A 13425-nucleotide genomic window follows, 5' to 3' on the forward strand; every position below is an offset into this window, starting at 1 on the left:
GACATCTCTCACTGCAGACGACAGGGTCTCATCTTTAAAGGCCCTTCGTTTCTTTGAAAACATGCATTCTGTCCACCCTGGCCTCCTCCTGTTTCAGAGTGCTGTGTAACAAAAAGGGTGGCCTGCTGTTAGATCAGAACCTCAAGGAAAGGGACGTGAGAAAGAAGGAACTAGGTTACTGGAAGTGGAGATGAGTTCCCTGAAGGAGGACAAGCACCCTCTCCCCTTTCTCACCATGGCTAATCCAAGAATTGCAATAACCATTCTCAGATGATTGTAGGTTCAAAACAGGGTGTATGATTGCAGTTCAGAGAATGTATGTATACAGAGGAAAAAAGAAGACAGGAAGAATATACACAAAATTGTTCACAGGCATTCACTCTGCCAGCTTATGGCTGATTTTGACTTCTTAGGGGGCATTTCTGCAATTTCTGAATGTTCTGTAATAAATACATTACTCCTGTGATCAGAAAGATATAGTAATAATCAAAATAATATTTCCTACATTATATAGCTCTTTATATAGTTTAGATAACTTGCATATGTTATTTCATTTGCTCCTTTTAGCAACTCTGTGGTATAAGCTGGAGAGATACCTTTAATGCAAACTTTTTTTCATATGAGAAAACCAAGCTCCAAGAGGTTAAGGAACTCACCCAAGGCCACATTCGCAGACCTCTGACTCCTTTTCCAGTGCTCCTTCCACTGTACCGCACTGCTTTGCCTGGCATGTTAGAATTGACAGGACAGCAGTCACCCTCCCCTTCAGATGTGGCAAGCATGATGGAACATTATGCATCGTCTGGTCCCTGACCTCATGGCAGGCACACATCTAAATCCCCAAGCCCATAAAGTCTAGTCAAGGATGAATTGTTAAGTCTCTCTTGGGCATCCCATTGTCAAGAAGATCTTCTTTATGTCTAGCTGGACACCGTCTTAATTCATTTTCACTTCAGTGAGGCAAAAAAGCAATCGCCCAGAGAAATCACGGGGTTCCAGACATGGTGAACAGCACCCTGGGGGTGCTCTTCTTTTATGGGTACAGAGCCCAAGTGATCTGTGCAAGGCTGGGAGCCCTGAAATCTGAAAGCCTGGAACCCTTTCTCTGTTTTCCATTGCCTTGTCTTGGGATCGCCACCAAGTTCTTTGCTTTTCTTGAGCTTCCCATCAAGTGAGTCTGCTGGTGCTTGATCCCTTAAAGGTTTTTGATGGGATTAGGTCCCCACCTGCCACAAGCTACACTTTCATTCGTTTTCCACCCACGACCTCCTGCGTGAAAATCAGCACCTTACGTATGATGGGACCATCAGACCCTGGCAGCCTTGCATGCATGAGGGAAAGCTTCACTGCCCGGTCCTGGAGTGTGTCATTTATGTGCTGTGAGTCTTCTGACCCCACCTGATAACACTGTCGTGTTTCCACAGTTATCCCTAAAGACACTCTGGTGAGAAGACAGATGAAGCCAACGTCCTGTGAGCCACCTGGGGGTCCATATGGCGGGGTGGACATCCCCAGGAGAACGTCAGACCTCACCATTCTCAAGTTGTAATTCAGTTGACATACAGGCTCTGCATGGAGCATTTATTTATTGTAAATACGTGATTTGCACAGGCTTTAAATCAGTATTATAGTCGATTTTTATTTGAGTAATTTAAAAAGCATACACATCATTTCTCCATTGTTTAAAATGCGTCTTGGCATTCATCTGTCAGCACAGATGAAAGCCCTGTCCCCACCACAGAGCGTCCATTCCATGACTGTAAATACGCATGCAGGCTGGCCCTCCCTAGGTTCGGAACCATTTTTAGAAGATTCCTTAGTTTCCCAAAGTCATAGTATCCACAGCAGCTTCTTATTGGCATGATTTTCTAGTCTCATCACACAAACTGCAAAATCAAACCAGATAATGCCTTATACATGACGCGGCTCACAGAGAGTAATGTGTCACCACACCCAGACGATGCCACACGGCCTCCAGTGAACGAGATGCCACGTCTCGTTCCCGTCTTGCAGTACAGGGATTCTTTTGCTGCCTAATGTAAACATAACGCAAATCAAAGGCAAGAGCGGGCTTGGCCTCTCCAAGGCCGACCACAGGGCCCCTTTTGTGTCTGAATGATCCTGCAAGTAGCCAATGCTCTTACTGTTTACACCGCCCCCCGTGCCCAAGTCTGCATGGTGTTCCTCCTGTCTCTCCAAGTCCCCAGCCTCATCCTGGCAGACAAGGTGAGGTGAGCTGTATGAGATTTCAGTATTTTCCCTGCAAGTTAGAAACCTGTGTAAGTCATCATGAGTAAATTCCTAATTCTGTCTCAGAGCTCTTTTTTTTCCTCCCCCGAGTGCAGGGTTTTCGTGAGAAACGTGACACGGAAAAGTATAGACTGAAATGTCTTCTGAGATGTCTGCCTCAAATATCAGTGCCCCACGCCCACCCTTAGGGAGCCTGGAGCCACCCATCAGGCAAATCCTAGCTGCCTTCTGAGCCCAAGAGAACCTAATTGGTCTGAGAGTCCCCCAGTCTCTGTGGTGGCACCTCTCTAGGTGGGGAGAAGTGTGTGGGTTCAGCCAGCCCTGACTGTGGACCGGGTCAGGACTGGCTGTGACCTGTGACCGCTCCTCTCACACCCTTTTTCTGGAGCTGGCAAGGGAATGGCAGTGTGTTTTTGCTTGCTGCATGACCCCATCCTTGGTGGAAAAGCTGTGACAGGAAGGAGAGAAAATAGAAGGAAACAGACTGATCCCTCGTCTGTGCTCAAAATAGCTGCAGATTAAAGGAAATCAGGGAGGCAGAAGTGAGAAGAGCAGTGAAAAATAAGTTTCCTTTGAAATAGCCCACTCATGCACTCACACCTCAAGGATGTAATGCCCAGAACACGCCATCCACGAAAGGTAGACCGTTAGGAGTGTTTTGGCAAACATGATACTACACCCACCTAGCTGCTGTCTGGAGGGGAGACTAAGATGGTGTCCTCCATCATCGTTATGCTTTCTCATTCCAGACAGAAGCCACTGAGCGAGGTCAGGTTCCCTTCCCTGGGGAATAAATCATGCCAAATTGTAATAGCTAAATCAATGGAAAAGAAGCTTTTGCAGGTCATCAGCTATGGGCATACCTGATTTGTTGTTTTGGTTCTGCAAGGTTTCCAGAAGGTCAGAACTTTTGCTTATTACAGTATCCACTCCACCTCTCTCTCAGCTGTACAGAATAATTACAAGGGTTTTAATGATCATGATTAAGGAGGCGCTAGACCAAGGCTGTTCCACCTTCAGAGTAGACTGCCTGCCCTGATGAGGTATTTACACATTAATGTTCTGCGCCGCTGGGATGGAAATTCAAAATAAAACCATTCAAGGACAGAGGGAAGGAATGAGGAGAAACCAAAAATTGCAACTAGGGAGAAATTTCAGGAACCTGGGATCACATCCCTCCTCCAGACCCATCACTGAATTCTCGCCCTTTGAACTCTCGCAGTGCCAGCCTCCGGCAGGACAAATCCTTCACCCCTGGACCACAAACTCAAATGTAGCGCCCCTCCCATCCTCGCGTATTCTTGCTGGCGCTGTGGTCTGTGACTCCCCCAGTGTTTCACATGTATTTTATATTTATTGATGTTCCCTCTGCAGATTCATTTCTTTGTACCTAATAAACTTTAATAAGTGGGAACGCTTCTAGCTGTTCACTCGTTAAAGCCTATCAGTGGTCACCAGCACCAACCTAAGCCAACCATTTTTAAGGATTAGAAGGGCTCATACAGGGTACTGACACAGGACCCAACACTTGCTGTAACATTCTGTGTTAGAGATGGGGCCTTTCTTTTTGGAGCTGAAATTTCTAACTAAACTACAGAATGTTTTCCTGGCTTTTGTAGCTAACAAAACAAATGGGTATTTGGGAAAACCAACCAAGGGAAAAACTTTCTCAAATGCATTTTGTAAAAAGTAGATAACACTATATTTACTCAGTTTTATTAATATCAAATGGGCAGAGTATTGTTTACAAATTACGCTGACTTGTGTTAAAATGGAATAGCTCTCAACCTAAAGTGCACTGAGCACTGCCACCTCAACTAAGCAAACCCTCAAAAAATCTCCTATATGGAGCAGTAATCATTTCCATCTCCATTACAGTGTCTTCAGGTACAGGGGAGATGAGGTTTACCCGATAGGTAAGTTGGCTTAAGGGAAAACATGGATCTGAATTTCGATTTTGCATCTTACAAGTTTAAGGAAGTAACAATTTTAGCCAGTCTATGCCTCAGTTTCCTCATCTGTAAAATGGGAGCATAGATATGTATCTAAGCATATACTGGTGAAGATGGAGTAACATAACCCCTGGGCTAGCCTTTAACCCTCGGGTCATAGGAGACCAAGGTATCAGTGCACGCATGCGCGCGCGCACACACACACACACACACACACACACACACACACACACACACACTCTCTCTCTCTCTCTCTAGGGTACAAGCGGTTTGCTTATTATACATCCAGTCACACACAGAGCTCTCGCTGGCTGCATTCCAGGCATTCCATTCAGATGTTCGCTGAGCTGCTCAGATCACTAGCTCTGCTGTTGGGTAAAAGGAGAGAGCAGTAATTAAAATTCATAGATGCTCCTGAAATAAATCTCATCTAGAAAGTAATTTCAAAGTCAGCTGCTACACACTTTGCATCTGAATGAGTTAAGAACCTGACTTGTTTTATCTGCTGTCTTATTAGTAGAAGCACAGATAAGCTTTTTCATGACCAAAAGGGCCCATCTGAGTGGAGAAAAAAAGCAATGGCCCAAGATAATCGACAAAGTGGAGGATGGACTTTAAAGCCATTGACTGTAGAGGTAGGTGAAGTGGCCATAGTTCTAGGCACCCCTGATGGAGTTCCGGGTGGGAGAGGTGGTGCCTAGAGGGGCGAGGGGAGCAACTTAATGGGAAGGGCTATGGACTCCAGAAGCATGTTCCAGGTTCTCAGACTGTGCCCCAGGAGGCTTGGCATCCTTCATGAACCTGCTCTGTTATGAACTGAACTGTGTCCTCCAAAAATTCATATTTTGAAGTCCTCACCCCATACCTCAGAAAGTAGCCTTATTTGGGAATAGAGTTGCAGATGTAAGTTAAGATGAGGGCCTACTGAAGTAGGGTGGACCCCTAATCCACCCTATATGACTGATGTCCTTATAAAAAGGGGAAGTTTGGACACAGACACATACACAGGGAGGATGCTATATGAAGATGAAAAGAGAGATTAGGGTGATGCTTCTGCAAGCCAAGAAATGCAGAAGATTGCCAGCAAACCACCAGAAGCTAGGTGAGAGGCATGGGACAGAATCCCCCTCACAGCCCTCAGGAGGAACCAACCCTGCCAACACCTTGATCTTGGACTTCTAGCCTCCAGAACTGTGAGATAATAAATCCCTGTTGTTTAAGCAACCCAGTTTTTGGTCCTTTGTTATGGCAGCCCTAGCAAACAGATACATGCTGTGTTACATTGGAGCTTTGCAAGAGTTTACAGTTTATGAAAGAGAGCTGAGAATAAAGAGTCAGCAATTCCTTGTCATGTAAATGGGGCCATCATCTACTCTGACCTTGACACAGGTCACGTTGCTGGTAACTAAGTCCTATTTTCATGAACAGACATTCAGTTGCATTTTGCCTGTCACGTGGAGACAAAATCATGGAAGCAATCTGGCATTTCTAGGTCACAAGAGTGGGAAGAGCTGGCTTTTTTCTTAAGTAGCATCCTTTCCTCTAGTGGAGCTTCTTTGGCTTTAAAATAAAGATGCTCGGCATAGATGGCACCAGCCATTCTGATGATTTTTTAAAATTTGGTAAAATACACATAAACATAAAATTTACCATTTTTAAGGGTACAGTTCAGTCGTGTTAAGTACTTTCACAGTGTTGTGTGACTAGTCTCCAGAACTCTTTTATTATCTTGCAAAACTTAAACTCTGTACCCCTTAAACAGTAACTCCCCATTCCCCTTCCCCCCTAGCCCCTGGCAACCACCATTCTACTTTCTGCCTCTATGAGATTGACTACTCGGGGTACCCCATAAAAGTGGAATCAAATAATATTTGACTTTTTGAGAGTGGCTTATTTCACTTAGCATAATGTCCTCAAGGTTCATTTATGTTGTAGCATGTGTCAGAATTTCCTTCCTTTTTAAGGCTGAATATTCCGTTGCTTGGATATACTACATTTTGTTTATCCATTCATTCATTGACGGAGACTTGGCTTGCTTCCACCTTTTGGTTATTGTAAATAATGCTGGTATGAACATGGGTGTAAAAATATCTGAGACTCTGCCTTCAGTTCTTTTGGGTATATACTCAAAAGTAAAATTGCTGGCTTATATGCTAATTCTATTTTTAATTCTCTGAGGAACCTCCATACTGTTTTCCATATCAGCTGCACCATTTCATATTCCCATCGACAGTGCACAAGGGTTACAAATTCTCCATATCCTCACCAACACTTATTTTCTGTTTTTTTTGATAGTAACCATCCTGATGGGGTGTGAGGTGGTATATCATGGTTTTGTGTTTAGTTTTAAAGAGTGAATTTATCCACAGAATGCATAAATGGAGAAAACGCTGAACGGTTGGGTTTTCCGAAGATTCCAGTCATAAAATATATCCCCTTTCATACATTTTCTATGTTGTGGCCAATGCCCACATCTATTAATGAAACACAAGATAGAAGAGGCCAAGAGACATTAATTTCAGTATTTTTTTATTGTATGCTTGATGTATTTAGAGACAATTCCAAGGGCAAGCACTGGTTGGGGACGTTATCTGGTTTGTAGATATGTGTACAAAAGGCTATTAAGACTACACGGTCAGTTCCCACTGCAGGAAGCAGAAAGGTTTTCCTTTTTATTATTCCCTGCCCCCAGCATTTTCCAGCTTACACATCTGACTTCTCACAACATGACTGCAAACATGTACGTATTCATCCCCACGAGAAATCGGCATGTGACATCTCGGGATGTTTGGATTCAGTCAGATAAAGCACATTTGACACAAACCATAGGAGGGGAAGTTGGGACCTAGGACCCTATGGAATGAAATGCCAGGGCTACAGGGAAGCACAAGCACTGCTGGGTCAGCTGGTGCACGTGACCTGCCGCCCCTCCCCCTCCACACGAGAAAGGCCAGCTCAGTGGGTTCCCCTCCCTCCTTCCTCCCAAAAGCTGACAGCTCAGCTGAAGAACTTCCCCAGAAATGACTTGACTGCTCCTCAGTCAAGAATGCAGTTAGTGGTTTCATAACAGACACGCTGGTCCCACCTGGCTTTCCTGCTGGGCTGGGCAGAGCTATGTAACACCTGGACCCATGTGGGATGACATCAGGAAGCAAAGTAGTTTGCCTGGTTGATAATTACTTTTTATACCTAATAATCCACCCAATAGTGAAGGAACTTCACTGCTAATATCTAATAGGCATACACCTTCTCTATTAGACAGCTTATAAGAAAGACTCTTTCTAACAATAACACTGTCTTATGTTATTGGGCACTAAAGAATTACCATAATTTCAAGTATATCCTTATTCTACCTAAAATTCCAAACCACCTCCAAGGATGAAAGAGTACTACTTCTGCTTTGCTAATTTGCTTTTATTGGAGCTTCTGCCCCTCCTCAGAGGATGAGTGGTAAATCCCATCTACTAGCCAAGACTAACTAGCTTATGTTTGATTATGGGGCGCGGGGATAGGGGAGAGATTCTGTCCTTCACGGCCATGTCTTCTTTCTGCACAAGGCATACACAGCCCCCTCCCCCTCCCCCAGGTCTTAATAGATACACAAATGGTATTTTAGGAAGCTATTTACACGCCAACCTTTAAACATTATTTTCATCGTTCATCTTGAATATTCATTTTCCCCATACTGCCTTTAGAAAAGCAATCCCTGGTCAAGAAATTGTCCACATAATGATAAGCATTTTTCAAAAGCAGAGTCTGTTAGGAGCATTTAAAAACAAACATCCCCCCAGCAATGGCGTACTCAAAATCCAACTACATGTTTCAAGCTGTTAATATGTCACTAGAAGTGAGTATAGCCACATCAGCAGGCTCTTTGCTCTCTTCCTGTCTTTCCCCTCGCACCCCAATGCACAAAGACTCTGTCCACCGCTATTACTCAGGTTTTAACTGTACAGAGAACATCTCTGTACAGCCTGATGGAAGCATCCCAGCCCCTTTTAACTTCTGCCACGAAAGGACTGCCACACCCTCTAGTGGTAAGACAATGGCATCACAATTGTGATGTATAGCGTCAGCCAAGACATTGCTCAGAGTTGGCCCTTCTTTGGGTTGCTGGAATAAGGTCAATGTCCCTAACAGAAGTGGCCATTATGTTTCCCACTGCACAATGGCTGGGTAATGGCGTAAGTCTGGCTGGGTTATCCGTGACCTTTGCTTGGCCCATAATAATGAAAGCAGGCCTCTGTGTAATTTATTCTCACTAGACTTCTTTTGGTCAAACCCCTAATCACCCTGGGTATCTCAGACATGCCAGGTCTGATGAAATGTTTCCATAATAGGGGGAGAGGATTCCACATGGTGAAATTTTAGAGTGGCTTTCTGCACTATCTTGTTTTAAATAAGCACTCAGCAGGTGGGCTTGGGAGGGGATGAGGTACATATGTCACCCCCAAGCCTCACCCTTCCCCACTCAGCAGCTGTAGACAGACGCTCTCAGAGTGGCTGCGCCACCTAAGAGGACACCCTAAGTTCACCCACAGTGAGAGCCCAGGCCAAACCCCGACAAAACTCAGCAACCGCAAGTCACCGTGAACAGCTGCTGTTAACTCTGTCAGCACAAATATTCCTCCCATCTCTCACCACTTGTAGTTAGTGATTTTACATACAGAATTTGCAAAACTGCTGGGCAGAAAGCTCACGGTGCTCTTATGCTTACACCCTTACAGGGGAGTTGGTAGAAAAAAGGATTTGTTCCAGTAAAACCTGTGACCCTCAGTGTCCACATCTGCGTATGGGGCCCAAGTCCCTTCCAGCTCTCACGGCATATGATACACTGCAGCTGACAAGGAGTCACTAACTTGAAGTCACTTCCAAGACTACTGACACAGTATTTCCATTTGGAAATGCCTATCAAGGCATTTCTAACTTGAAGGAGTCAAGTTAGAAGTCAAGGAGTCACTAACTTGAAGTCACTTCCAAGACTACTGACACTCACAGTATTTCCATTTGGAAATGCCTATCAGTGATGAAGGTGATTAGGCCCACATGGTTCAGGTGAGGCTGCATAATGAAGCCGCTGTCCTCCCTCCCACTGCTGTATTAACACACACACTTCTCCTCAGCATCTCTGCCCCCTTCCATGTTAAGAGTGGTGGAGAGTTGCAGTAGCTGGAAGTAAGCCCCCCCCCGCCCACCAGCACCTGCCCACTTCAGCTACCGGTCTGAAGGCAGCTAATGGGCCGTGCAGGGTGAGAGGAATAAAGGGAAGGACTAGGGAAAGCCAGGTGCCTCCTCCACAGCTTTGGGGGATATAACAGGCTGGGTAGGGAGGGCGGGGGTGGGACTGTCACCGTGGAGCCGAATGCTTCTCCATCCATCTGTCCCCTTCCTGCCCTCTGTCTTCCCCGTGCTGGGCCCATCTGGGCTTCCTCACATGCTTTCCTGGGCTCTGCTGGTTAAGTCAAATCCTTCATGCGCCCACAACATGGGAAACAAATCAGTTTAATTAAAGTCTCTGCTGAGATAATGGAGTGGCTGCTCAGATTCCAGCTACTTCAACTGGAATCTAAACAGCCAAGAGTTTCTCCTTTTCTTTCCCTCATTAGCTGAGAAATTTGCAGCTTCATGGGGTGGAACTTCTGCCGCAGGGCCATTTAATTAATCCTAAACTAGATGGCGGTAACCAGGCCCAGAATCATTTCTAGACACACGCACATCCGTGCGGCGGGTGAGCGGCCGTGCAGGGAGAGCCCCGTGCCTCATGGGAGAGCCCCGCCGCGATCCAGGGACGTCATGCACAGCTGCCTCTGAATCTCTACAGTGGGCAGCTTCCAGCTCGCACGGCACGTGGAAGCTGTCTGCGGGTCCACCGCACACGAGCGCGGTGCACAGGTTCTTTCAGATCACAGGAATCGGGATGGAGCTGGGCCTGGAGAGGAGCCCCCTTTATTCCTTCCCACTTGTTTTGTCTCTCAGAAGACACAGCTGGAGACATTCTGCATTACAGGCCTGCGCTCAGCAGAAGGGAGGCCAGGCCGGAAGCCTCCCTCGAGCACACACACAAGAGCCCTGGGCCAAAGAAATGCCTTTTCTTAACCAGAAAGAAACCACTACTGAGAGAAAGAGTAAGACTTCAAAAGATTTTGCCTTCCCCTCAAACTCGGCGCAGTGGAGCCTGCCTTTCAAGGCTTGATGGACTCTAGTCCTCCCATGAAAAGGCTAATGTGTCCATTGTCACTGAAACACAATAAGAGCAGCTTAAAATCCACCATCAGTCATACAATCGCACAACAGGCAAATGGGATACATGTTACACTGCAGAAGGAGGGGATCTATGTTGCAGAAGAAGGGGGCGTTGTGAGATCCGAGGCAGAACACTAGGGAACAGTGTGACGTTAACACATCTGAACTTTCTCATTTTACTCGGACAGGAGAGTGGTTTGTTTTGCTGGTAATTTAGTAAGGTGGGAAATTTTAAATAAGAAGGGGAAAGGGAATGCTTACTTCACTTAAAGAACTTAATCTCCGTGTCAACACAGTCATAGAAGAGATCTCCCACTTCGGTGGGGTCCAGGGGGTCATTGCTGGTCAGGATTTCCTCCATGGCTTCCAGGCCTTGCTTCTCTAGTTCCAGCATCGTCTTCCTCAGCTTTTGACCTTGCTCCTGAGAAGGACAAAAACAGCGGGGGTCATTGCAATGGACACTGAAAGCCCCCCGGAGGGCCTGCCCCCCACCCCATTCAATCTGCTCCCCGCGGGACTGCCACGGGCATGGTTCTAAAATGCAGGTGTGGTGAGGTCACTACTCTGCTTGGAGTACTTGCCTTCAGGATAAAAATCCAGACTCCTGAGTGACTCTGGGAAAGGCCCTTTGTAACATACGAGGCTCCAGCGTGCCTCGCCTTTGCCACGCCTCCCGCATCTCCTTGCTCTTCAGCCAGACCGAAATTAGCTGCATTCCTCCAGCCCATGATACTCTTTCTCGCCACGGCACAAGCAACCCTGCTCCCCTCAACGCTCGGTCAGCTTGCGCCCACCTTCAGGCTTCCGTGAATGCCTTTCCTCTAGGCTCCCCCCATCCAATGCCTTTCCTTCTGCCATGGTTGTTCTCTTTCTGTCTTGCGATGGTCTGTCTACTTACCTGTGTCCCCCATTAGACCACGATCTCCCAGGGAGGGAGACCCGGGCTTATCTCTATCCTCCTGCCTGGGACAGAGGAGGCACTCCCAATAATGTCTCTTGGAAGAATAAATGGATCAGTGAATAACCACATGGCATGTCTATCCCCGATTTACTTTTTTTCTGAGGGGGTGACATCTCTTCTTCCAAGTGGCAGTCACTCATTTACAGTGGATGACAATGAGAAGCTTTTATTTGCCCAATTAGTCCCAGAACGGAGAAGCCGCTGTCACCACCCATCCACCACTTCCTAGTGCTGCCTTAACTCAAACCAACGGTCATTGCCAAATTTCAAAGTCCACCCAGCCTCATCAGCCTCATCTCTTTGAAATTTTGTCTAGGATACTTCAGAACACACGGCCCTTTCTACCCCTGCCTTCGTTTGCCAAATAGCCACAAAACTGTGCACCGGGGAGTGACATTTCCCCCCTGCTCGGGCTTACTGTCATCCACCTAGAAAACATGCACAGTCAGCAACCAGGGAGGGCAGCTCTGGACAGAGCTCTGTGTGACGCAGCGGTAGCATTCACGGTTCCAGGGAAATGTCTGGCAGGGAGGGCAGATGTCAAACAACTGCGACTTTTACACGTCAGAATAGTCATTTCTGGGGCACAGAAGAGCAAGTTCTATAAATAGTGAGACTACCCTTCTCAGAGATACTTTCTGAATTCACTTGGATTTCCTGCTGTCCTTTCTTGCTATCCTTTTTACAGAGTCCACCGTGCTGGATGTTAAGAAAATAAGCTCACCGAGTCCACGCAAAATGCACGCACCAATTTACCTATAAGATGCCACTTTCTTCAGGACAAATCGGACCTTTACAAGTTGTTAAATAAATGCTTGGAAAGCAGATGAGCATCTGACAACCATGTTCCTTCCTTCTCCCTTCAGCAAAATAGACGCTTGGATTTTATATGAAAGTCCACCACTAAGGGTTGCTGTGGGCATATATTGAGTATTTGTCTTGTTTGAATTGATGTCTTGTAACTTTATTAATCAGAACTTTGGGTGGAGGAGGGAGGGCTGCACTTTGAAGCATAACTATTTTAAAACTAGAAACTTTAAAAAAAACTTTTTTGTATGAAAAAATATACATAACAAAATTTACCATTTTAACCATTTTTAAGTGTACAGTTCAGTGGCATAAAGACATTCACATTGCTGTGCAACCATCACCACCATCGGTCTCCAGAACTTTGTTAAAAAACAACACGATTGCATCTTTAAAGTGCTGGCGTTACATACACATTTTTACCCCTAAAAGTATACAAAGAATTTTCGACAACAGAAAAGCAGTTCTCCTGACTAGTACTGCACGTTTCTGTTATTTGCAGGTGAACAGTAAGTAAAAGAGGGAGATTCTTAGCCCACTGAGTTCTAGAATAACATCCATCAAAAGCAGAGGCTTGGTTTCACTGGCTTTCAAGAGGCTGGGAGGAACAACTACCACCAGCATTCGAGCAGGGGCCTCGGGAGCCTGGGTTTCTGGAAGCAGACTTGCTGGAGAGGAGGAAGATGAGGAGCTTGCTAACCGCCGTCCTGCCTCCTTTCTAGGGACCCCGCCCGCTCCCGGGGCTCACAGCCAGGCTCACCTCGTCACTCTCCAGGACCGCCCGGGCCCACTCGTGGGCCTTATACAGCTCGTGGCGGCGGTCTGGCTTCTCCTGGAACCGAGGCTCCTTTTTGGCAGGGTCATCGTCTCCGAAACAGGGAGACTGTGCTTTGGGGACGAGTTTTACATCGTCGACAAAGATGAAAGGCTTGAATATGGACCTGGAGAGAAAGGAGAGGAACTTCAGCCAAACCGAGCCTGGGGGCTTGAGGACACCAGAGGCTGCCCTTTCCTTCAGCAAACATCTCCTGGGCCAGCTCACGGTGGCAGGCGGGTGCCTGCCGGGAGAGACCCAACTGCATATTTTAGTAACTATTTTAGTAGAACTAACTGCCGTTTATAAGCTGCAAATTCTTCTATTTGCAGCGAGGAGACATCAAAACAGACTGGCTTTGTTCTGGGAAGGCCATTCAAGAGCCCCTTTCAGTCACA

The 13425-nt window shown here is 46.3% G+C and overlaps 2 protein-coding genes across 3 annotated transcripts in view; one reads left to right on the plus strand and one right to left on the minus strand.

Annotated features, from left to right (window-relative positions):
- WIPF3 (WAS/WASL interacting protein family member 3) overlaps positions 1–2310 on the plus strand; it is an 86625-nt gene extending 84315 nt beyond the window's left edge. For both annotated transcript variants that reach the window (XM_061198632.1, XM_061198633.1), the window contains exon 9: positions 1425–2310. In XM_061198632.1, coding sequence (XP_061054615.1) covers positions 1425–1448 — 24 coding nt within the window. In that variant the 3' untranslated portion in view covers positions 1449–2310. The remainder of the gene's footprint in view (positions 1–1424) is intronic.
- Positions 2311–6714: 4404 nt separating this feature from the next.
- SCRN1 (secernin 1) overlaps positions 6715–13425 on the minus strand; it is a 57421-nt gene continuing 50710 nt past the window's right edge. The window contains exons 7-8 of the mRNA XM_061198643.1: positions 12974–13154; positions 6715–10866 (exon numbers count right to left, since the gene is read on the minus strand). Of these exons, the coding sequence (XP_061054626.1) occupies positions 10708–10866; positions 12974–13154 (340 nt within the window). The 3' untranslated portion in view covers positions 6715–10707. The remainder of the gene's footprint in view (positions 10867–12973; positions 13155–13425) is intronic.

This window comes from Eubalaena glacialis, chromosome 8, assembly GCF_028564815.1.
Source record: "Eubalaena glacialis isolate mEubGla1 chromosome 8, mEubGla1.1.hap2.+ XY, whole genome shotgun sequence".
NCBI classification, from domain to species: Eukaryota; Metazoa; Chordata; class Mammalia; order Artiodactyla; family Balaenidae; genus Eubalaena; species Eubalaena glacialis.